This window comes from Alosa sapidissima, chromosome 17 (assembly GCF_018492685.1).
Source record: "Alosa sapidissima isolate fAloSap1 chromosome 17, fAloSap1.pri, whole genome shotgun sequence".
NCBI classification, from domain to species: Eukaryota; Metazoa; Chordata; class Actinopteri; order Clupeiformes; family Clupeidae; genus Alosa; species Alosa sapidissima.
Genome location: NC_055973.1, coordinates 8620612 through 8646618, shown reverse-complemented (window position 1 = coordinate 8646618; position 26007 = coordinate 8620612). Strand labels below are relative to the sequence as shown.

The following is a 26007-nucleotide window of genomic DNA, read 5'->3' as shown; positions in this document are numbered from 1 at the left end:
ACACATCAGCATACACACACAAACTCATGTACACAGTCACACACACACACACACACACACGTTAACACAGTCACACGCACACACATGTACATGTACACAGTCTCTCTCTCTCTCTCTCTCTCTCTCTCTCTCTCTCTCTCTCTCTCACTTACCCGAATCTGCCCCTCCGGTCCTCAGAGGAACCTGTCTTCGATTATCTGCCGCACCTCTCCCATCTGACACCACCACCATTCCCATCAGCCTCCAGCAGCAGCCTCGCACGCACGCACGCACGCACGCACGCACGCACGCACGCACGCACGACCCAGTGGGCCTGCCACACTGGTCTGTCCCCGATGCTCCGGTCCTTTTGTAATCACGCAAATGGCCTCCAACGCCATGATCTCATGCTCTGTTTAAGTGCGGCAGACAGAGAGGTGATTGATGCCCACTTCCCCTCGTGCCAGCGGGAGGTGGTGGCGGAGGGGTGGCGTTGGCTGTGAGGTGTGTGAGGCCGGATTTGAATATTTCCCTTTGATCTGGAGCTGTCTGTGAAGAGTGAGGAGGTGAGGGATGCACCACGAGCAGTCAGGCCAGCCACAACAGCTCCTAGACAGGTTGTGGATAAAAAAAAACGCTGGGCCCTAAACCCAGCCGGCCATCCTGGAGCTCCCAGACAGGCTATGGACACAGTGCTGACCCAGTCCATAGAATGGACTAAATGGTCACGTGTCACGGCGCTTGGCATCTACTGTGACCCAGCGGAAGGTTCTGGATCTGACTCAAGCCTGCCTCTCGGGCTCAGTGTCGGACAGAGCCGACAATCCAGCTCTCCCATCTACATGCCACCCCGGGCAGCGAGCGCCTCAACAACTGTGTGGTTTGAACGAGCTCTGTTTGCTTTGAGAGAAACAAGCACAGCCACGCAGGCAGACACAGCCGAGCTGAGGCGACTCCAGACTCCGGAGATTATTCAAAGCTTGTGTGTTCACGTCACCAGAAATTGATTCTGACCCACAAATCCAGCACCTCTTTATGTCACATGCTGTAGGCGCGCAGGCATCTCTTCTTTCCTGTCGAGGAGTTTATTATGATACACACACACACAAGCCTCGTCTTTTATCCGAGTCCCCTAGACACGGGCGCCCCATGTCATTAGTAAGTATGGAAATGCTATTATGCTCCTAATACACCCAAATGGGTTTATCTGGTCAGTGTCTTTGTGTGTGGAGGGAGCGCTGGTGCGTAGAGGCAGCCCTTTGGAAATGAGTCTCTCTGTTCCCCCACAGTGGTCCCTTGCCAAACAGGGAGCCCCCCGGTGCCTTGTGATGCAGCCATCACCTGCGGTGCATCAGCGAGGTATTAAAGAAGCCTCTCTCTTTTCCTCTCCTCTCTTACGCACCAGCAGCTCACTCCATTCTGCTGCTTTGGGGGCCTCTGAGTCATCGGCTTTAATTGAGGAGAGGATTTATCGTCGCCTCCTGAAAATCTAGCAGATAAACATTTTAGCATTGCTTGTGTGTGTGTGTGTGTGAGAGAGAGAGAGAGAGAGAGAGAGAGAGAGAGAGAGAGAGAGAGAGAGAGAGAGAGAGAGAGAGGGCAAGCTGGGAAACGGAGGGGAATAATAGCTCTTGGCCTTAATGCACCTTCTTCTTACCTAACTGCAAGCAGACCTTTTGCCACCCATACAATGTGCTTATTATATATAGTATGTGTTTAAGGCCATCCTGGGTGCTTCAGTTCCACTGGCATTGTAAGTACATACATTAAGACCAGGAAGAAGCTTTTATTTGTACGTGATTTAGGCCTCGTAAGTATGCAGTGTTAGGGATAGATAATTCCTCGCATCGTTGTTATTGAAGATTCTTGCTTTTATGTATTGCACCTTGTCATATTAGCACTTTCATATTAGCCATCAGCACCTTCAACCACACATTCATGATAATGACAGCAGTGAATCATAGCATATATCTCACCCATGTTTTTTTCTCTGTCCTACAGTACATTGGTACTGTAACCCCAGTCAAGAGATAATGACTAAAAAACTGTTTTCCCCACCATTATGTTGTCGTACTCAACGTATACATATGCCATAACAAGTGGACGCCACACCTTCACTGCTGCAGTCCCAGGTAGCGAACTGAAAGAAAGCGTAAGCAGGTGTTATATTAGTCGAATTAAAGGCTGGCAGGTTCGAGCTGTGCTCTGTGTTATTTAGCAGGAGATTGCACAGTGCCACACATCGGCCTTGTCTGTTAATACTAATAGGGTCAACACTTTGGATGAGTTTTATTCCCCATGTGTCTCCGAATGCCAATAAAACTTTAAAAATGCATTAAAAACAAATTTGAGAGCCACAGGGTTCAAAGCAATTGCGCTCTTCACTCTGGAACACAATCCCTTGTGGTGTTGTCCTCCCCCATCCCCTTCTTATTCGAACAACAGGGACCAAAAATAGTCATTTTCCCCAGTTTTGTATATGCCATCCATGAAAAATTAACCTGAGCCTAAAACAAATAAATGAAAACGGCTCAGATCTCTTTGTTTGAATTCTAAGCTGTGGTCATGCCTGATTCAGCTCTCGCTCCCGAGTCTGGACCAAGTGTTCAAATTAATCAAAAAACTATTGATTTGCAGGCTGTAGCACTGCTGTCTGTCTGCATATTAATACTGAAAGCCTTTTCCTTTTTCCTCTCACTATTTAATTTCTTTATATGTTCATAATTGATTAATGTTCCTTTGTAAAGAAGAGGATGAATAATGTATTAGCGCAATAGCCAGGGGCTAATGAGAAAATGTTTAATTTGGGTAAATGTAGCTGTGTGTTACGAGCGGCACAGTTTTTGTCGGTGCTCAGACATTAAATGGAGCCACTCCAGAAGCTTGTTGAAGGGAGCGACGCTGGCACAATCTGGCACAGGGGCTGGCATGATCATTATTACGCTAAAACGCGGTAATGATAATGAAAGATTGAAGAGACAAGCGCTTGATTGTTGGCATCTGTTTTTGTGTAGTGGGGGTTTTGATGAATGCGTCTTAATATCCTGCAGCCCCCCCACCCCACCCCTGACACACACACACACACACACACACACTCACTCACTCATTCATACACTAGTATCACTGGCCAATCCTCATTGAACCTGTGCCAGCGACAAAATGGAACAAATTGAATAAACAGCACTTATCCCTAACAAGGGGGCGTAATTAAATATGCAAATAACCTCAATAATATCATTAACCTCAGCTGTGCACGCGCCACTCAGGAGAGCTTTCATATGAGAGCCAAATTGAGATACGTGTGTGTGTGTACGTATGTGCGTGTGTGTGTGTGCCTGATTCAGCTGTGTGTGTGTGTGTGTGTGTGTGCGCCTGTGTGTCTATATGCAGGATCAAAGGAGGTAGTTCCCTTGCACTTATGATCATTTCCTAGACACCCAGCCAAGACCTGACCAGTTTGATTAGTGTCTGAACTGCAGGCTATGTCTGTGCTTGAAGCTGTATGTGTGTAAATGTGTCTGCACATCCCTATGAATATGAAGCAGGCCCTGACACATTAGTAGGTATAAGGGATCTGTAGAATGCCCATGTGTAGCTCCTCTAATGCTTCCTAATCAGACAGGATGTATTTATTGTATGTCTGTGTGGTTTTATGTTGTGTGTTTTCGTTGCCTCGAGGCTATGTCTTTGTTTGTAGATTAGTTATTTCTTATAAATCTGTGGAAGTACAGGTGTGTGTGTCCTTAATTCACACGTTTGTATATGTGCATCTGTGTGTACACAGGTTTATTTTGATCGTTACTTGATTAAACTATTACAAGTGTCATATGTGCACATGTGGCTGTGTGTGTAGTATTTGTGCTGTTACTTGTGGCACCGTGTGTGTGTGTGTGTGTGTGTGTGTGTGTGTGGTTACTTGTGGCAACATGCATGTGTGTGGGCCCCACTGGCACATTATGCGAAGCATATGCTGCGCCTCCCACTCAGGGTGGCAGTGGGGAGGAGCCACTTAGAGCTCTAATTGGCCGTTAATGTGACACACTGTGATAAGCTAGTGGGCGCAGGGGGAGGGTGTTTACCAGGACGGGCCTGTCACCATGCCAAGACTAGTTGGCACTGCCACGCTCTACTCCGCGCTGGCGCGCCTCTCCTCTGCCACCCCAAACAGCTGTGGAGGCATTGGCAGCTAAGCCTCTGTTGTGCTTGGTTAAGAGCTTTAATTTTTTTTTTTTTTACGCTCAGGAAGCGGGTAGGGGAGAGGGAGAGGGAGTAGGCCCCAATGGTTGTGAAGAAGAGCTGATGGTGTTTGCATCGTTTCATTTGATTGCCGTATCTCGCGCTAAGCTCTATGTCACGTTATGATGGTAATTGGCTTTCTTTTAAATTTGATTCATGTTTCTCCATCTCAAAATCTGTAGTTTCTTATGATTCTGTTTTGTGTCTTATAAAGGCCCAGTTTTGAAAATGAATAGTTAGTGGCCTAGAGTGATTCCCCCCCCCCCCCCCCCCCCTGTAAACATTCTTTGGCTTATAGTCATTATTGTCTAATTAAATGTAGCGTGCTTACCGCCAAGTGCTTATTGCAGCAAACACACACATTTATGGAGATAAGTGTACGTGCCAGGATTGCGTAGGGCTGTGGTTGCTGTGGACGGGGATATTGAATCCTGTTGAAGTGGGCAGTGTTTATTTAAAGACTCTGTGCAGAGCATCCCTTAATTGTGTACTGCGTTTCCTGGAGTTCTGCAGAGTGATCATTATTCAGTCAGAGGATATGAAAGAGACAGTGTTCATGGGTTCGGCAGTGGCGGAGCGGCACAAAGAAAAGAATGCCGAGCCGTTTTGAACTTGAAACCACAGCATTTGACATTTGTTATGAATGGCCGACTTGAAGAAAAAAAAAAAAAAGAAGAAGCAGGAAAGAAAAAAAAAATGCTGCTCAAACAAGTTGCCTTTGTTACTGGGAGACGGCGAGAAAAAAAAAAAAACCCCTGAGCTGTGTCACTGCGACAGAACGGAGGACTTTCCGATGCGGTTGGCTCGTCTCGGTTTGCCTGAGCCCCAAGTGTGACATATGAAGTGTGGTGTCGGAACCGCAGGCATTTACTTAAAGACGCTACGCCTTGAGCAGGCGAGGAGCAGAGCCGAGAGGCTCTGGATTTATGCCTTACAGGAACACAGTCGCATACTGGGCTAGCCGTCGCCACACGACGAAGACCACAGAGAGATGAGCGTGTAAACACCAAAGTATTTTACAGCCTCGAGTAGTTTATCACTGTTTGCTTTCAGTTCGGGAGCAGTAGGACATGATGGTCTGGTGCTGTTAATTGCACAACGAAAATGTTATCAAATTCATTTTGAGAGGATATCCAGGTTTAGAAAGAAAAGATAAATAAATTCTAACTCTATAGTTTCTAACTTTGAATTGCAAATATCACCGTGCCTGTTGATGGGGAAAGACAAAGAAAATGATAAAGTCTGACGTTGTTTAAGACACCCACCTTCATTACCTCGTAATGGTGAAGGCATGCTGAGGAATAACATTTACTTTTCAAGGTAGCTAATAAATCCCACGTAAGACCTCACATCTCTGCTGAAAACAAATGAAATGCTAAGTAGGAGCCGTGAAGGTGAACTCAAAGTTGTGGGGGAACGTTACTGCGAAGTAGCCAGGCCGATCCCAGGCCCAGTTTACACACCCGTCGGTGATTAAATGGCCGCCATCAAACTTCACTCCCCCCCCCCCCCTCCCCAATGAGTGCAGAGTGCAGTGGCACACACATGTATCCACACACACACACACACATACACACACACGCGCGCGCTGGGGCTTCATCAGTTCAATCTTGAAGAGTTAGCATGATTTAATCCCATTTCTGAAGCTGGGCAGCGTCCTCACCAGAGTGGACTTTGCATAAGAAGTGTCCATTACTCTGTCTAATGGCCTCATGTGCTTTGAATGGAGCCCCGAGCCCCTGCGTGGCAGCTTGGGGGTACGCACCAGCATGGGCCTGATGGGAGTCCAACGCCACGGAAATGATAATTCATCAAATTCTGCTGATGCGCCGTTCCCATGCCCTTGCATTATTGTGCGGAAATGAATTAGATCCCTAATTGGAGTGCTACCGACCATCAGAATTGCTAATAGAATTGTCTGGTCTAGGCTAGTGGGGAGGCTAAAATAGGGAAACAGATTATTTTGAAAATGTCTGCTTACTGTCAAGGTAAAATGGGGAGTATCAGCTTTAAGTTACGTTATGCCGTTCACCATGTAAATTCTTAATAGTTTCAGATTTAGCTTTAGGGCTTTGTCAATATTGCCTAATGATACACAATTCCATAAGCTAGTCTTGACAGCTGATGGGTGCATGCATAATCATGTATAATGTGTAATTTAGTTAGTTGTTAGTACTCATAATGGCTGTCTTTGCCCAGTTTGTCATGTTACCATCTGTCTCCATACCTACAGTACATGACCTAAGCTGTTGATGCAAGATTGTGTTATGACTTCTAAATGTGAAATGACTACATTATACATTATGACAGCTATGCTGAAGATGAGTGACATAGCTTATCATCCGAGGTTGGTTGTATCAGGTGGTTAAAGGTGGAACAACTGATGATACCACTATGAAAGCACATTTGTATAATTTTTCCAACCTATAACAGACATGAGTTACATTTTTGTGAGTGTAAAGCTAGTAGGATTCCATTCCTGAAATTGAACCAATTGCCCTAGACCTTAATGTTGGTCTGCAGCAAAATAGTAGGATATTATAGCATATTTCAGTTTCTCGTTGTCATCCTGGGAAGGGTGTGTGAATGTGTTGGGGAAGCAGTGGGGTTTTTATTATGTCTTTATGTTTCGGCTGTGGGCTCAGCCCCGCCAATCATTACTGGTCATTACTGGATTTCTCTCCCTGGGGTACTGGGCTAGCCACCTGAGGGACGACCCCTTGACCACTCTGAATCAATCATTAATGCCAATTTAGAACCAGAATTGACCATGACCTGCAAAGTTTGGCGTGTGTGTTTTGTGTGAGTGTGTGTTTCCTCTTCTTCCACATGTAGATCGAATTCACACAAGGTATTGTGATAAAGATGAATTGCTCTACATTTTTCGTGTGTGTGTGTGTGTGTATGTGTGCATCTGTCTGTGTCAGTAGCTTATCATAAACACTCCTTGGTGCTCTGCTCTGCATTTTTGTGCTGGTTTTGTTATCAGGCATAAGCATTGTAGTTATGAAAGAGAAATATTACGGTCCCTTGGAGTTAATGAATACTTTCATAAACTATCCTCTCAGCATGAATGTTTTAAGGCGCTTGTCATAACACTCACTTGCTTGCACATGACAGCTGGCATCTGTTACTGCAATTTCATCCTGAATATTTTATAAGTACCTCTCCAAATCCGTCAGAATCACAACGAAAAGGGGGCCTCCACTAGTGTAATGCAAGACATATTCACAAAAGCATCTTTATCTGAATGCTTGTGACAAAATAGAAATAAGACCAGTTTGAATATGGAGGTCAGACGTTTTAAATATATTAAAGTGTCATCTACAATACTAATCTGGGAGGATATGCATGGATGTTTTTCTTTAGGTTTTCATGGATTTTTTTGTTAGGAAAACATGAACAGCACTAATACAATGCATTGGACATGCTTTCATTTGTGACAAAGTAAAAGCTAATATTGCTGTCAGTCTAAAACCTGTGATGCTGAATTCAGAAGAGCAGCAAACCGGCTTAGGCCTGTATGTGATTATGTGGTGAGATTGAGCTTTCTTCATAGATGGGTCACTCACTCTTGACCTTGTGTGCATGGACAAGGTAGCTCACCATGGTAACCTGGGTCCCTGGGCTTCCAGGAGAGTGGATCATTTTAGCCTTCTTCATGTTCGACTTTTATTGGCTGCACAATTGAAATGTCATGCTTGGTGGACGAAGAAGTGAGTCATTTCTTACACGTGATTAAACCAGAACCTGCAATATAAGGCAGTATAGCCAGCTTAGATCGGGAGACAGAGAGGGGAAAAGCATTAAAAAACATCGGGGAAAGATGCATTGAAGATTGTATATTTGTATGCAAACAAAGCTGTCTTGTCAAAATGTGGTAGTTCTTTGAGTTGATCTGAGTGAGTCCTTTGTGAACATATATATATATATATATATATATATATTTATATATACATACACACACACACAGTATATATGGTTGGATTTTCTTTTTAATAAGCACCTGATGTGTCGTATCAAACGTGCGGCAGATGCGGAGAAAACATACATACAGCTGATACAGCTGATATGGCTCATATGAATATTAATGACAAAACCAATTACCCCTGGGATGTGTTGTTGAGAGCTTAGCTTGACTGACACACTCCTCACCTCTGTTACTGTGCCATCAGCAAGAACCCCCCCCCCCCCCCCCCCAAGGCTTTTGGAGGCTGATCTATGCAGATGTAATTTTCTTAAAGATGAGGTCTGTCCACTCAGTAATAGACTTGGCCAAGTACAACTGCCCATGATGAGCCCGGTCAAAAAGATGCCAGCAGGGACAGACCATGGGACATGACATTTCCACATACGGGTTACTGAGCTGACACAGTTTGAAATAGAAACAGCTTCCTTGTTTGTGTTTCTGTTTAATGTTATTTATGTAATGCATCTCTGCTTATGTACATGTATTTTTAAGTGGATTGGAATTATTTATATTGATAAAATCTCAATTTATTTTTTGCGTGAATTGTGGGGGCATATTTTTTGTACATTTGCCCAGGTGCGGATGGCGGAGTGTGGAATGTGAGAGTCGGAGTGTATGAGTGCTATCTCGGTGGACAGAGAGGTGAACTCCACTCACTGGAGAGTGGTGATTGGCCTGGGCTCTAAGCACTGCCTGACTTAGAGCTGATATGTTACTTAGTGCCACACAATGCCGACCGCTCAAGATTAAGTTAGATTAATTGATTGAACTTTGAAGGAACCCGCCGAAGACGGAGGGAGGGGAAAGCTGTTCGTTTCTCCATTTCTCTATTCGGAGTTGTGTAGGCAGGGATTGCTGCCTGATTTGGACTATCGACTTCTCAGACCACTTCAGGAAGCCCCCGTCTCTCAGATTTAAATGTGTGACTGGAGATTAAAGAAAGGTGAAAAAGGCTACAGAAATGAATGTGCTGATTGAGAATTTAAGAACCATCTCCAAATATTTATACTTACTGTAGGTAACTCGCTTGAAAGCAAGAATGAAATTAAGAGTCTGTAGTCAGGTCAAAGTAAGATATGAGAGTGTAACTATATTACTGTGGATGTTTGAAAGTTTGCGCTTCAGTTGAATGACGAGGAGTGTAAGGGCCTTGAGATTTGAATTATGGATCTGGCATATTTTATTTGAGTGTTAACAGTGATAATTGAAAGACATCTGCATTGATTGGCCTTCATTTGTTTACAGCTCACTTTAATTGCTTTAAAATACCATTTGTCTGCTTTATGTCGTATCGACAGAGGGCTATTGATTTATCCAATTTTGGATTTGTCCTGTCTTTTGTACATAAAATTCGCATATGTTGTTCAAATGGGAAATAGTGGCATCGATTTCCTTAACTTGAGCCCAAATGCTAAAGATTTTCGGATAAGCTTTCTCATTACTTAAGCCGAAATCAATAAGGAAGAGCATCTTTTAATGAATGAGTGGTTTGCACACTATGCTGCTGAAATGGGGTCCTGCTCATCCACTGCCTGGCCAATCGATCATCAAGGTTGCTTAAGTGAGGTCCAATTGGTTGACATTGTGGTTTCTCTTGTGTATAAACTCTCCAGAAAAGCAAAGAGCTCGCTCGCAGACAGAAGATGAGAATCTGGTCGCTCGGATAAAAAAAGAGACATTTTGGCTACGGTGGTAAGGAGGAAATGACATCGTCCGACGCACCCAATCAATGTCCCCTTTAATGCTCACTTCCACTTCCAGTTCTCAGAAACCGTTTGAGAATATCTCACAGATTACGTCTGTTCTTTAAATGTTCAAATATCTGTGAAAAGCCTTGTCTTTGCTGCCAGTCTTGTGATGAGTGAAACATTCATAATTCATTCTCTGCCTAGAGTAGCATCTCACTTGCAGTCAGTGTGTGTATCAGGTGTGTGTTGGCCCCTGTGTGTGTGTGTATGTGTGTTAACGCTGGAAGAGTCTATTCCTTGTGTGTGTGTGTGTGTGTTTGTTTCCTGGTCTTCAGAAGCATGTGAAGTTGACAGAGACTGGCCTGCTGAATGCGAGACGAGAGAAGCACACAAGGGACGAGGAAGAGGATGAGGAGGAAGAGGACGAGGAGGTGGCAGCTGAAGTGGCCCAGCTGTCAGCTCAGCTCCAGCAGCTTCAGGCCGAGCTGGAGAAGACCAGAAGCCATCATGTACCTGCCACAGGCCAGGTAACGCACCGCTGCACGTCCCAAAACACACACACACACACACACAACCTCTATGCCCTTCCAGCGTCTGTGCATTCAGCCTAATTATCACACTTATACCCGGAGATATAAGCATGTCATAGCAGAGCTCCAAACACCATTCCCCTGTAAACTATTCACACCATCCCAACTGCATCTGTCTACCGGCCTTTCTTTAAATTAACACTTCCTCTATTTAACTATTTTTTGCATCACAGAAAGCCCTCTACCTTTGTGCTTACAGGGATTAACTCAGCAAATCCACTGGAGGTGTCGAATTTTTTAGGGGGGGTCATAAATATGGAAGACGCATAAGTTTCAGGGCTGGAAAAGAATCTGAATTTTTTTTGTTGTATGTCCTTTCGCCGTGTAAAGTTTGCTTTAAATGTCACACATTAGCATATGAACTTTTAAATGAGCTTGTTTGCTCAGTGATAGAGACATGTAAATACAGACATTGTTGGGTTGGCAGAGGGTTTTTTTTTTTGTCTTTTTTCTTATTTTTTTTTTCTTTTTCTATATCTGGTCCTCAAAAACATTAATTAAAAAGTGGCTTGGGATTGCGGCTGGCAAAATTCTGAGATTGACTGGCAATATGGAATGACGGAGAGCCGAGCCCTGTCCTGAATATCGGCTAGTTGAAATGGAAATCATCCTGGCTGTCTTGATTTAGACCGACATGATTGACAAGCATCACTCCCAATATAAAACTCCCTTCATGCATTATTCAGACTCTTACCTTTCCCTTGTTGTGGAGGCTGTTTTTCCTGGGCTTCCAACGTGTGAGCGAAGCCTTGCAGGCGGAAGGCATCAGAGTCACCCGAGAGAAACTGATTACAAAGAATAGTGGGGCGCTGGAGGTTTATCCTGCATCGTTTTTTGTCTTCCGTTTTTTTTTTTTAGAGAGAGATGAGCACACAAAGATGGAAATATTCACAATATCTATTTAGAAAACAAATAAAAACAAAAAAAAACAAATCAACAATAATTCAGACCACACTTGTGCTGCCAACAAGAATACGGTTGGTTTGGCGGTATTTTGTTATTTCTAAATTCTTCATTCCGTTTCTGAGCGCTCAGTTTCTGGGCACTGTTAATGTAAACAGGAAACAGGAATACATAATGCAAGTGTACCTGTGCAAGTGTGCTCCACTTCTTTGGCCTTTTCCTGTTCCCTATGTGATTTTGTGTGTATTTCCAGTAAAGATTACAGCCTACCAGCGCAACAATACCTGAAGCCGTACATCATCTGCTAAATGACAGGTGGATTAAGACAAGACAAAGGGACAGAGGCCCCAGACATCCCAAACCCAGTATTTAATTATTCCTTCCTCTGTGTGGAGCGGAGGAAACAGGGGTAGGGGAAATTACATTACGGTGCCTATACCTTCAGTATATAAAAATGATTTAACGTGTACCTCGCTTTCAGCATCATTGAGTAGCTGTAATGTGCTGTTCCCTGCTTGTCTCTCCCCGACTCCTGTGCCTGTTCTCGCTCTCTTTTGCTATGTAAAGCACAAGCAGTTTAGCAACGGGGGAAGTTTTAAAAATAACCTCCCAAATTACCTGTAGGGAATTTTCTAGACTGACATGATTTGGAGACCACCACGGTGAAAAAAATAAATAAAATAAAAATACATCGCTTGCATGATAAACAGTGAATCTGATCAAATCGTACAGTAGCATAATCATGTTTGTAGCACTGAATTATTTAACCTTTGAATGACCCGACAGAATGCCAGTGCCCCAATCACAAAGCCTAATTGAATATCCTTTGTGGCTCGGAGACTGATGAAAAAATAAAATTGAAGGTGAAATATGTATGCGCTCGAGCCAAGTGCTTTATGAATTGCCTGGGCTGCTATTTCTGCCTGTCTGGGCCTCTGCATGAGAAAGGATGCCTTGAGTTCTTATTACTGCCTAGCTCCTTTGTGGGATATTCCTAAAGGATAATCTGATTTATTTGCAATTTTCCTTTAAGCCTCTTAGTGTTTACTTCTAAGATTAATATTTTTTCTGTATTATTAATATCCATCCATAATTATGACCAATATGTGTATGTTTGTGTGAGGTATGTTGTTTTCTTTTATTTTTGTGGAAAAAGACTGAATTCCTTAGAGACTGCTGTGGTCTGTGAAATGGACGGATGGTTCTCTGAATCTTGATAGAGGGGGGAAAAAATGAAAAGAGAAGAAAAGAAATTCTATTTCAGACGAGGTAGAGATTGAGGTGGCAAAAGGATGCCCTCCGTGATTGATAAGGTGTCGAGTCACACTTAAGATGGCCGCCACTGATTGGCGCTGAGGGATTCGTAATCAACGCAAGGCATCTGAGCCGCGCGCTCCGCTCACTCCTGACACATCATATGTCAGGACGCTCGCGCTGAAGACTGGCTGAGCAGAGAGAATGCTGGGAATGTGCGCTTTTGATCCTCATACTATGACATGATTGTCTACAGGAGGGAACTTCATAAATTCCATTTGTGGCATTGCCAACCAAGTACGATTAAATAGCAAACAACAAGCAGAAAGATAAAAAAGCACTTTAATCAACATGTCTAGCAATTCGGTAATGATTCCAACTTGAAGAACTGATGCATTTCAACTTTATCTTTCAGTTTTGGAGCACATTTACTCTGCGCCTCACCACGTTTTTAGAAAAGGCTGAATAGCCAGAGTGAACAACAGCCAGAAAGAGGGCCTGTGAAAAGCCATAACAAAGTTAGTGAAACCGGGCAGTTTTGGATCGGGCAGCCTCTGAAAGCACCCTCCACTGACACCCCTCGCATTTAGCAACGCAAAAATACTGTACCCACCTGCACGCCTCTGATCAGTGAAGAGAGAGTGAAAAGGCAAACGCAGAAGTGAGACGGGGGCGGGGGGGGGAGAAGAGAAAGAGAAAGAGAGAAAGCATATTCTGTCTGGGCATAGAAGCGTATCATTACCCTTTTTTTTTTTTAAGTCGGTCTAAAAAGCAGAGGCCTTGAGGTGTCATCTGTCAGGTTGAATGGTGAGGCAGTGAGAGTGCAAGGGAAGACGGCCGCCTGTGCTTTGTGCAGTGTGGAAAGGTTAACTGAGCCATGGGGCTTTTTAAAACCATCCATAGAACAGAAGCGGAGAGGAGTGGAGAGGGTGGAGGCTGGCAGAGTGGGCAGCACTCCTGTTTGGGGTGGGCAGCTGCCCCCTTGACATCCCACCCACTGCCCTGCAGAGCAGAACACATCTGGACTGGCACAGGGGCATTTCCTCGCCAGGACAGGGCAGCGGAGGGGTGGCACACAGAATGGGTGCAGGAGGAGAGGCGTGACGGGGGTGGAGGGGTTATTGCTAAGGACCAACTCCGCTCTGTTTACTCATCACCGTGGAGACAGGAGATACAGGAGACCATCTGTATGTGGTCAAGAGGTGACTGGGAGATTTACACGGCAGACTAACTTCTACTCAACACTAATATGTAATTCCTCAGCAGCACTGTGTGGCTGAGAATGATCAGGTTTATATGGAGATCTCAGCGACCACCTCTCCAACAAGATTAATATTTCTAACCTTTCTTTCTTTCTTTATTTCTTTCTTTCATTCTTTCTGTCTTTCTTTCTTTTTCTCTCTCTCTTTCTTTCTTTCTCTCTCTTTGCAACAACTCATTCATGGCATCCTTGAGGAGGGTGCTTAAGTAGCTAAGCATAGTTATCACAATATTTGGGTGGTATTATGTTTACAGCCAAGGCCTGACAAGAGAAATAAATAAGTGCTTGCTATTGTGCAGTGTGCACTGTACAGCATTTCATTGAAGTAAACAAAAATCTATATCAGGCAAGTTCATTAAAGCGCCCATCAGTGGCCTTGCTTTTCAAAGCCTGGGCCAAGGACGTGCGGGCGGTTTGTTTTTCTGAATTATAAAAACAATAATCATCGCCGCGGTAACGGCACTAATGGCCTTTAATTGGAATTGATCTGGAGTTGAATGCCCATTAGCAGTGTCTGCTCCGCACGCACAGCCCTCCTCCGTCTGCCCCTGTTCCCCGGTGAGCAGACCAGTCGCCTGGCGGCTTTGTCTGGTCTGCCTGCTCGCCAGAGTCTGGATGCTGTCTCCCTCCCTGCTTCCCTGCCTGCCAGCTTGCGTTGTGCAGCACCGCACTGCATCCTGGGTAAGATAGTACTGTAAACAGGGAGCTGTGGGGGGATGCAGCCAGGCTTGCAGAGACTAACTCTGTGAGGGATGGCGCGTGAAGTGAAAGCTGTAATTTTGACAGGTGGCAAGGTGTCGTGTCGTCAGGGTAGCGGGGGGGTTGCTATGAGGGGGAAGTGGGAAAGGGCCCCTGTGCAAAGCCTTGTGTCTCTGGGCCCACTTTGATTAATGGCTCTAATTAAAAGGTGAAATCAAGCATGTGAAGACGAGGGAGCGCTTTAGGTCGCTGTTTGGGGCTTTTCTCTTCTCCGTGCCTGGATCATCCATCTAAATATGGCCACTCACTCTCTCTCCCTCTTTCTCTCTCTCTCTCTCTCTCTTTACCCTCTCTCTCTCCCTGGTTTCCCCCCTCCCATTTCTCTCTCTCTCTTGCTCTCTCTCTCTCTCTCTCTGCCCAGCTGGTGGGGAGTGTGGGTGGGGGGGTTGGCAGGGGCCAGATGCTGGTGCTGTATCTCTGAGGCAGAGGTGTAGTGGTAGAGCCCAGCTCTCTATCTCTCTCATTTTTTTCTCCCTTTCTCACTCTTCATTATATCCCTTTGCTTTTCTCTCTGTTTCTCTCTAAATCTTCCTATGACTCTCTCACACACACACACACACACACACACACACACATACACACACACACACATACACACACAACACAAAACGTACGAGTGATGGTGATACAGGAAAGACATGAGGCAATCAAAAATCTGTGTCCAATAGAGGCTGTGTGTGAAATTAAACACAGTGCTGAATACAGAAAACTGGTGCCTCATGCGCAGTGTCCTGGCCAATCACGACGCTGCAGCAGAGCTGTCATAGGATGTGCTTTAGGGAGCCTGCAAATGGTGTATTTTCTTAATGGAGCCATTTGAATGTTTAATCTGCTTCAGATTGCCCCCCTCCATGCAACCCCCACCCCAGCCCATGGGATATATGGAACACACACACACACGCACACACACACACACACACACACACACACACACACACACACACACACACACACACACACACACACACACACACAGTAGTTACTAACAAGGCTGGAAAGCTGGCATTACGCTGTAGCAAAACTGGTCCCTGAGGGAGAGTAGCCCTGCCCTGGTCCTGTGGTAGAATGCTTAAGCTCCAAATCCCTTGTTGGATTCCGGATTCCCCCATACAGACACATACATATGGAATACACACACACACACACACACACACACACACACCAATGCCGTCTGGTTCACAAACGTACCCACATGCTCAGTCAATACAGGCAATCATAAATAAACACATACACCTTACTCACTTGAACCCATATAAACTGCACAAGTATTCACCCACATACATGCACATGGAAATGAACTTTGCAGACACACAAAGACATAATTTTACAAATCAACACACACACACACACACACACACACACACAAACAGGCAGGGAGTCAGGAGGGGATGTAGCAGCTGCTGGAGTTTCCTACTGTATTCAGATGCTGTCGGTTTTATCTGTTTCCACTAACTGCTTTTGCATGTTGAGGATGAATAATTCACTGCCACCAATGAACACAAGACACTTGCTCATTTAAAGGACAGAGACGACCATGAAATAATAATGACTTGGGAATCTAACAAGGAGCCTGTAATTTCTTTAATTGTGAGCAGCCGAGAGGAAGGACTTTTTATTTCCCCTCTCCTGTTTTATCTAGACCACTGATGACAAACGATTGAGAGAGCTTGTGTATTCTTTTTAATTTTCGTCCAGAGCTTAGCCGTTGTTCAACCCCTTCGCATATCCAGTGTGATTGATGTGCTTGCATGCGTGGGCGCCTTGCTAGGCCAGTATTTATGGTGCTGCATATGTACGTGGCATTAGACAGATAGGCTGATGAATTTGTCCATTGATGGCTGCTCTGTCACAAATCATCTGAGTGTTATTGGATGCTAATGTGGACTTAGGCTTCACCCAGATCTCACAGCTTGTGGCAAAACATGGCTGCAACTTCTGCATTTTAATAGTGGCCATTTGCAAGATTATTTCAAAGCGTCCTTGCTCTAGTAGGAGTAGGAGTCCTTTTTTTCTTTTTCTGGTTCTATTCTCCCCGTGAGCCTGGATGTGGCGGCGTGTGTGAACCAGTGTGAGGTATTGCCGTCGAGCTCATTGCTCTCAAAAATCAAAGTTAAATGGGTCATCTATCATCAGAATTTGTGTCTGGACGACTTGTCTGAGCATCAGGGTGATTTATGGTTCGAATTGGAGGAGTCAACCATGCATGTTTCTTAGTTTATCGTTTGATGCTGTCTTCAATTAAATGTCTATAAACAGGATGATGGCTTTACGACATTGTCCATCAATAAAGGCGATCAGTTTTTCTTTCTTTTTTCCCCCTTCGTGCATGGGGATATGTAATTTTCACCTCCCTAATGTCCTCTCAGATGACAGCGTTGGTGGTTTTCTCACCCTGTGTGTCACCAAATGAAAAGAGCTAGCTGCGAGCCACTCTCATTTGTCATTAACTAAATAGTGTAATTTGATCATTCCACGTTTCCTGCGTCTCTCTAATTTCATTAGCCCGAGATGTTGATTATTCTTCGCTTGCATCAACAAGCAAAATGCCACCTTAATGATCTGCATTTTGCTTATTATATTTTCACATTATTCTCGTTTTGTTATTATTGCCATCATTTTTCTAAATAAAAGTGTTCTCAAAAATTCAATTTTCTACACACAGGGTACACCAGCCCAAGCATGTTTGCTGATTAGGGCGTACGTAAAGGTTATAAGCACAATGTCACCAGGGAATAGAATTCTTTGTCAGGGCCTTGAGGATAAATCAACTGGCGGGGGGTAGGGAAATTTAAAGGGAGAGGGAAATAGAGTGGGGGAGAAAGGGGGGATATTGGGAAAGAGGGATAGAGGGAAATGGGGAGAGAGAGGAAAGACTTACATTTTTCCATCAGGACATTGAATAATGACATTTTCCATGTCTCTATGCATCTGAATTCAGCTGTGAAGCGCCATGCGAGCTGCAGCCTCTTTCCCTCTGTCGCTGTCTCACACAGCAGTTAACTGTGTTTTTCCTGCACAGGGGAGTGGACCTATCATTCGCTTTGCTTTCTCCCACCCTAATAAGGTTGCCAATATATCTGTGTGTTTGTTTGTGTGTGTGTGTGTGTGTGTGTGTGTGTGTGTGTGTGTGTGTGTGTGTGTGTGTGTGTGTGTGTGTGTGTGTGTATGTGTATGTGTGTATTTTCATACAGTATGTGCCTGTGTGTGTATTTTTCTCACACAACAGGAAATGATATGGCTCCATTGATAAGACGGTAAACAAATGAAGCATTTTGTGCACAGAGCCTGGCAACCCTGTTTAATGCAAGCACTCTTATTTGATCCCCCCCCACCCCCCTCCCCTCTCCTTCAGTGCTGTGGAGTAACTGGCGGCTTTATTGACAAAGGTAGACCCTAGGAGATATGGGAGATATCAAATCGAAGCGGCCAATTACCGGGATGTTCGTCATTACGGTTCGCGGGGCCTTCGCCGGTGCTGGAAAAACTCCCTTTGATTCTTTGTTTAGCGGGATTATGCATCTGTCAAAAAAAGCAGGTGCTCTCAAACGAGACGGCCTGGCAGAAAAATGTAAACGTGGAGAGAAATATGCAAACACTGCATTGTTTCTGTGTTCCCTGAAACGCCGTCTCTCCTCTCTTTGTGTGGAGCTGAAAAGCGCTGCTTGGCTGTGTGTGTAATCTAAGTGCACAAATCACCAGGGGCTAAGGTGCCGTATTGTGTATTGTGCTCTTTAAAGCGTGTGCACTGTGTACTACCATGGGGGGATTCGAGGGGGGGGGTTCAGCGAGACCAACAGGACTGCTGGAGCAAACATTACGTAGGCGAAGGGAGAAACATTACACAAGGTTGTTCAGAAATTAAAAAAAATAAATAAGAGGAACTGATTTAATCTTTCCCCCTTTGTAAGAAAAAAATGGATGCTGTGGGGGTAGTGAGTGTGTGTGTGTGTGTGTGGTGGTGGGGGACAGGGGGGTGGGGTTACACAGGGACCTTGGCATTGGCTGAAGAGGGTGAAATTAATCAGTGTGCCATCTACGGCCGAGCCTCAGTTAATCACAGGCTTCAGCCCTTTATTCAGAAAATGATATATTTGCAGCAAATTACCATATCATGGCAACTTACTACACCCTCCAAACCCCCTGCCCCTACCAGACCCCCGGCCTATTTTGTCATTTGAAACAGAACCTTGATTAACAGCGTTTTAGGCAAAGAGTTGAGAGTGTGCGAGAGATGGGAGAAAACACTATGAATATTAAATGTATTGTGTCGAGACTAGATGGGATTCTTCTTTTTTCTCGTCAAAGTCCTCTAGAGTCTTGCATGCTTGTGAGGAATGCACACTCCCTGAAAAGCACATCTTGAACACATTTGGGGAGGCGCTTATACATCATCTATGATATGTGATGCAGAAGGAACTATACATTTAAAATAATAATTCTTATTACTAGTACTAGTAGAAGGAAGTGAAGGAAACCATCACAGTAAGCAAAAAGAATCATAGAAGCGTAGGAGTTGTTGGCTGGTTGTTCACATCTCACTATTTTTTAGTTGAGACCTAAAACTCCACATCTCAACCCCACCCAACCCACATGAGCACCACCACCTTTCCACCCCCCCTCTCAAAATGACAGACTTTTCCATACGGCTTGCATGCAATCACATGAAAGATGAGCACTGGCTCCATCTGCTAAACTGATGAAAAATACAGGTTCTTTTTAGCCTTGATTTACAATCTGCATCACTGCCAAGACCCCCCCTCCCCCCCAACTCACCACCACTCCAGACTGCTCTTAACCCCCCCCCCCCCCCCACCAAAAAAAAAAAAAGAACACACACACATACTGTATATATACAGTATATATATAGACATTCACACACACACACACACACACACACACACACACAACACACACACACACTCACTCACACTCCCTCATCCATTCATCTCTCTCATTTTCACCACATTTGACCCAACCCCCCAACCACACACACACACACACACACACACACACACACACACACACACAACACACACACACACTCACTCACACTCCCTCATCCATTCATCTCTCTCATTTTCACCACATTTGACCCAACCCCCCAACCACACACACACACACACACAAACTCAGACCCCCACCAAGTGCATGGTAGGATGGAGGTGATCTGGGGGGAGGGAGGAGTGGTGTGAGGATCAAGAGGTTTGGGGAGAGGGAGCCCTTGAAACGGTGGGGGGCCGAAAGGGTTGTGGGGGCGTGCAGCCTTAAACGTCCATTGTTCCGTTGGAATCTCCCTCAGCTCCTCTATCTTTCTCCTCTCTTTCTTTTTCTCTCTTCTCTTTCCCTCTCTTGTCCTCTTCCTCTGTCTCTCTCTTTCTTTTTCTCTCTTCTCTTTCCCTCTCTTGTCCTCTTCCTCTGTCTCTCTCTTTCTTTTTCTCTCTTCTCTTTCCCTCTCTTGTCCTCTTCCTCTGTCTCTCTCTTTTCTTTTTCCTCTTCTCTTCTCTCCTCTCCTCTTCTGTGTCCTCAGGGGCTTGTGAAAGAACGTTCCCATGGTGTAGTTGATGCTGGAGCGGGTGTGGCCCTGATTTGGCTGTGATCTGGCGCAGATCGGCCCAAATCTAGCCACAAGTGACTGCGTGCCGGATATGCTTGGGTCTTCAGAAGGCGAGTGTAAAGTTGAGAGTGCAGTGCAGAGTTAAATGCTATCAGAATTTACCCTAAAAAGGCCTGCTGGTAGCGTGTGTGTGTGTGTGTGTGTGTGTGTGTGTGTGTGTGTGTATGTGTGTATGTATTTGTTTGTGTGTGTGTGTTTGTGTGTATATTTCAGATTTCTGTAATGTGTTGGTATCAGTGAGTGTGGTTGGGTGTCTTTGGTGTCTGTGGTTTGTGTGTGTGTGTGTGTGTGTGTCTGTGTGTGTCTGTGGGTGTGTGTGTGTCTAGGCCATGCCTAAGTCCAGATGTGGCGGGTCTCTCCTGGGTCGTGGCAGGAAGAAGAGGTCTGTGAATCTGTGAGACCCTCCATTTCATGGCCCTCTGTTCCCATGTCTGTGTGTGTGTGTGTGTGTGTGTGTGTGTGTGTGTGTGCCAGAATCTCTGTGTTCATTTGTGTGTGTGTGCTGTGCATATGTGTCTCACTATATGTGTGTGTATGTCTATGTGTGTACTGTATGTCTGAGTCTGGGTGTCCATGTGTGTGGGTGTGTGTGTGTGTGAGAGATTATGTATGTTAGAGGCTGTGTGGGTGTGCAGAGTCAGGGTGGGTGCATGTGTTTCTGTGCCTGTGTGTGTGTCTGTATGTATGAGTACATGAGTATGTCTGTCTCTTTTGTGTGTGTGTGTGTGTGTGTGTGTGTGTGTGTGTGTGTGTAGTCTGAGCTATTCCTCTCTTCCTGTGGAGATGGAGAGCAGATGTAGATCCAGGAAGGCCACTGCTCTCCGACCCTCCCTCACTGTCTCTCTCCATCCCTCTCCTCCTTCACTGTCTCTCTCCATCCCTCTCCTCCTTCACTGTCTCTCTCCATTACTGAGGCGCGGAAATGACGGACAGCACGGCCAGCCAGTGGCCTGAGAAATGAACCTCTCCGCAAGGTTGCCTTTGTTAATTGGCTAATTAAACACATTAAACGGCCCGCTGCTGACCTTGGTGAGTGGCAGGAGGGATGTGCAGGCTCTCTGGTGAAGCGCTGGCTGCTTTGGAATGATTTATGGAAAGGGCCGTGACTCTGTCAATGTTTATAGGTCATAGAAACAGACAAAAAAATGTGAGAGTGAGAGTCCTTAGTCAAGTGGTGATTTAAAAAAAACAAAAACTAGTTTGGTTAGATTGCAGTAGTTTTGTGTTTAGGTGCCTCGCTTTGGGATGGATCACGCTCGCATTCAGGCCAAGTCTGGGACCTGGATGTTAGGCCATCAGATGATTAGTCAGTTGCCCTCTGAACTCTCTTGTCTCTGTGTTTTATCTGATTGTGTGTGTGTGTGTGTGTGTGTGTGTGTGTGTGTGTGTGTGTGGCAGACGGGAGGCCAGCTAGCGTGGGAGAGAGATCCGCTCCGTGAAGACCGCCGGGGAAAAGCGGAGGAGAGAGAGGAGCACCGGAAACAGATGAGTGAAGAGCTAGCCGTCTTAAAGGAGGTAGACCCTTTACTCTGTGTCTGTCTCTCACTTTCTCCTCCCTCTTCTCCTCTCTCGCTCTCGTTCTCTTTCTTCTCTCTCTCTCCGGTTCCCCTCCTAAGGCCTGACACACTCTTGCCAAAGGGAGCACACTCTTCTCCTCCCAGTACTGGGCCCTTTGATCACTGAGGTTGTTTCACAGGCTGCTTTTTGCCAGGGTCAGATGGGTTTAGTAAAAGGTGGGGGTGGGGGGGGGGGGGGGCATGGGTTCAGCAAAGTTGAGCGAGCCTACCACTAGTTGTTCTTTTCATAGGAGGGCCTTTGCATTTCTGTAATATACAGTAATATGAGATCTGACAGCATTAGACATTCAGTTTATTTGATAAATAATGAGTATGTGTCTCTTTATACACACACACACACACACACACACACACACACATGCAAAACAGCATGTGTGCCTGCAGATAGGACACACTGGTTCAAAAGCCTAGTGAGATGCTCTCTCGAGTACATCTGCTTGAAAACACACACTGGCACTTTCATAAGCACACACCCACAGCCATCACCCCATCTACACACACACACACACACACACACACTCCCCACAGACACATGTACACACAGTCAAACACATGCAGAGGCACTGCCGGCTCTCGATCTGATCATCTGCATATCAGTGGGTTTGTTGGTGGCGTGCCAGGACCCGGCCTTGAAGAAGACATCAGAGATAGGGCACGATGCCACGGCGGCTCGGAGCAGCGCAGGCTGGAGTGGCATCGAGCGCCCCCCCCCCCCCCCACCACCACCATCTCCTCTCCACCCCCACCTGGAGTTCAGGCTGATTAGCATGGGAGCAAAGGGTGGGGGGAACAGCTGTGAAATTACAACCTGCTTAATTTAATTACCCCTGGTAATTAATTCATATCTGCAGCCAACTAAAAGGAGGAGGTGGGATGGGGTGATGGTGGTGGTGGAGGGGTTGTGTAAAGAAGTCATTAGCCTAATTAGTTAATTAATTGTCTGTAGCGGTGTCCCGCTTTAGCTGTGTCTTCATTATGGGATGTCTGGCCTTGGCAGCAGTTGGGCTTGTTTGATGAAATCTGGAGGAGCTGATAATTCGTCGCTGTCACACGCCGTAATGAGTGCCTCCCAGGCTCCATATGCTCCTATTTGTGCTCTGACAGGGGGAGAGAAAGAGAGAGAGAGAGTGAGAGGGAGGGAGAGTGAGAGAGAGAGGGAGATGGGTGAAGGGGGTACCTGTTGAGGGCAGCGACTGCACAAATGCCAGCATATGCCAGTGAGCTACCAGTGTGTGTGTGTGTGTGTGTGTGTGTGTGTGTGTGTGTGTCAGTATATGCTCATGGATGCGTTTGTGCAGGTTGATCTGTGTAGGCATATGTAAGTGTGTGTATGTTTATCTGTACTGTACTGCAGGGCCATGTGTGTGTACATATGTGTTTGTTGGGAATGTGCCAAGTTCATATCATGACATAATGTCAGCGTTATGCCACCTCTACAGTATGTACATGAGTGTGTACATACCTGTGTGTGTGTGTGTGTATGTGTGAGCGTGTGTGTGTGTGTGTGCATGTCTGTGTGTGTGCCTGTGCGTGTTTGCGTGTATGTGTGCGTGTGTGTCTGTGTGTATGTGTGAGCGTGTGTGTGTGTGTGGATGTGCGTGTGTGTGTCTGTGTGTGTGTGTGTGTGTGTGTGTGTGTGTGTGTGTGTGTGTGTGCGCCTGTGCGTGTATGTGTGCGTGTGTGTGTGTGTCTGTATTGAGTGTGCCCATCATTCTCTCTCCTGTCTGGTCATTGACATTCCCTCTCGGCAGACTGGATTAGCATGGAGGAACAGCAGCGTCAACAGACAGCTCCGAGTCTCCACAGTCAGTCACACTTCACGAGCTGAGAGAGAGAGAGAGAGAGAGAGAGAGAGAGAGAGAGAGAGAGAGAGAGAGAGAGAGAGAGAGAGAGAGAGAGAGAGATGGGAGGTGTGTGTGTAGGGGGGTTGTGTGTAGGGGGGTTGTGTGTGTGTGAGAAAGAGAGAGAAAGCAAGTGTGTAATTGTGTGTGTAGGTGGACGTGCTGTATGCCTGTACAGTATGTTTGTAATCGTAGCAATATTATGTTTCTACTATTGTTCATGTACCGTGTTTGTTTGTTTGTAGGTTTGATTACGCATGCTTGTTTGCATATTCCATGTGTTTGGGAATAGGCCAGAATAATCTGTGTGTCTGTGTTTGCTCATGCGTTTGGGCTCAAAGCCACTCTGGTTGGTTGGCAGTCATGCTGTCAGGCACTGAAGCCTCCTTTCCATACAGGCACCTTTGTGTTTGTGTGTGTGTGTGTGTGTGTGTGTGTGTGTGTGCGTGCGCCACTCTTGCTTTCTTCATTTCCATACAGTCAACTTCAGATATGTGACATCCATCATTGTGTGTGTGTGTGTTTGTGTCGCCATGTATGGTCAAGGGCCCTATTTCCTCTCTCTTCTCTCTCTCTGCTGTCATTCCCTCTATCCCACTCTTCACATTTGATCTGCCCTTCATCACTTCCTCCCCTCTTCCTCCACTTTTCCTCTTTTCTATTTCATCCTTCACTTACTCCTTCCCCCTATCTTACTCCTTCTGTCCTCAGTGCCTCTCTACATTTCCTCCTCATCTTTCTGATTCATCTCTCTTTCATCCCTCTTTCCTCTCTTCCTCTCTGCCTCAGTATCTCTCCATCTCTCCTCCTTCTTTCTTGCATGTCTGTTGCTACTCATGTCCTGTTCTCCAGCCTTCCTGCTGTGAGACCTTCTCGCTGCTCGCCTCGTCTTCAGCCTTTCATTTCATTCAGCTCTTTTCTGCAGCACAAGGCTATTTGTGTGCGTACCTGTATGTGTGTGTGTGTGTGTGTGTGTGTGTGTGTGTGTGTGTGTGTGTGTGTGTGTGTGTGTGTGTGTTTGGGGGGGGGGGGGGGGGGGGGTGTATGTGTGTATGCTACCCCCACTTCCTCTCTAGCATGGCCAGTCGGCCAAAGTAAAGAGATCAGCTACGTTGGCCAGCTCAGTGAAACCCACAGCACAACTTTGCCATCTCATGCACCATGTTGGCACTAATCTCCAGTCTGGCAGCTCCCCTCTCACTCATACACACACTTATACACACACACACACACACACACACACACACACACACAGACAACCACATACACTCAAACACACACACAGACAACCACATACACACACACACACACACACACACACACACACACACACACACACACACACACACCGCCATCTCCTGCACCATGTTGCCACTGCTCTCCAGTCCTTGTCTGGCAGCTACCAGCTCCAGTCCGTGTCTGCCAGCACACACACACACACACACACACACACACACACACTGTGGGCTGTAAACCCCCCTCCTGCTCGTCATGTCCATATCTGGCGGCAGTATTAGATCAGCGTAGCCTGGGGATAATGATGTGGGGGAGCCAGAGCCTGGTGCCCCGTGCAGGGGGAAGCATCTCTAAACCCCAGGCCTCATCCCTCCCTCTGGGGCCCCGCTGCAGAGAATAGCAGCCACACGAGTGCTCCCGCTCCATTACAACATTAGCATACAATGTCCAATTTAATCTGCAATGATTCCTGGGACATTTCAGTCCAGTCGCCACTTTCTTTTTTTATGACAACGGGACGCTTGCTGCACCCACCCCTTTCCACACACCCTCCACCCCAGCTAAAAATGCATGGTGGGATCATTTTATGGCCCTTTTGCGGTAAGAGACACCGTTGCATAGAAATTGATTGGGATTGTATGTCCGACTCAGCACAGGGTGGGAGGCAAGCTGGCCTTCCTAATAACTAGAGCGCTGGTTCCAGTGTCACTTTAGATTACGCTCTATTTTAAAGTGATACCTTGTGTTTGTGCTGGGGGGCTTTAAAGGGCTACCCCCCCCCCCCCCCCCCCTCCACCCCCACCCCCACCCCCTTTCCTCTAACTCCATTGGCTGTGGTTCCGGTAAGGCATTAGGACTGTCATTTATAGACTGTGCTCAGCCCCAATAATCCCCTTTTATTCTGGCCCACACCAGAGACTAATGGATCATCAGAATGGAAGTGATCGGTTCTTTGGCCAGGGATTGAGGCCTGTTTATCGACAGCAGGCGGCAAATTTTATAGTCTCTCCAGCCCTCTCTTCTCACCCCTACTTCCACTTCTTTTGCCTGTGAGACTTAAGCGGAGATGATATCACTGTTTTGAGTCGAGCCATTTGCG

At 46.0% G+C, this 26007-nt stretch overlaps 1 protein-coding gene across 8 annotated transcripts in view; it reads left to right on the top strand.

The window, feature by feature from the left end:
* LOC121688371 (myosin heavy chain, striated muscle-like) overlaps positions 1-26007 on the top strand; it is a 114945-nt gene that overhangs the window by 20026 nt on the left and 68912 nt on the right. For 5 of the 8 annotated variants that reach the window (XM_042067894.1, XM_042067893.1, XM_042067898.1 and 2 more), the window contains 2 exons: positions 10209-10400; positions 21653-21769. In XM_042067894.1, coding sequence (XP_041923828.1) covers positions 10209-10400; positions 21653-21769 — 309 coding nt within the window. The remainder of the gene's footprint in view (positions 1-10208; positions 10401-21652; positions 21770-26007) is intronic. The other 3 variants (XM_042067895.1, XM_042067897.1, XM_042067896.1) reach the window with 3 other exon arrangements.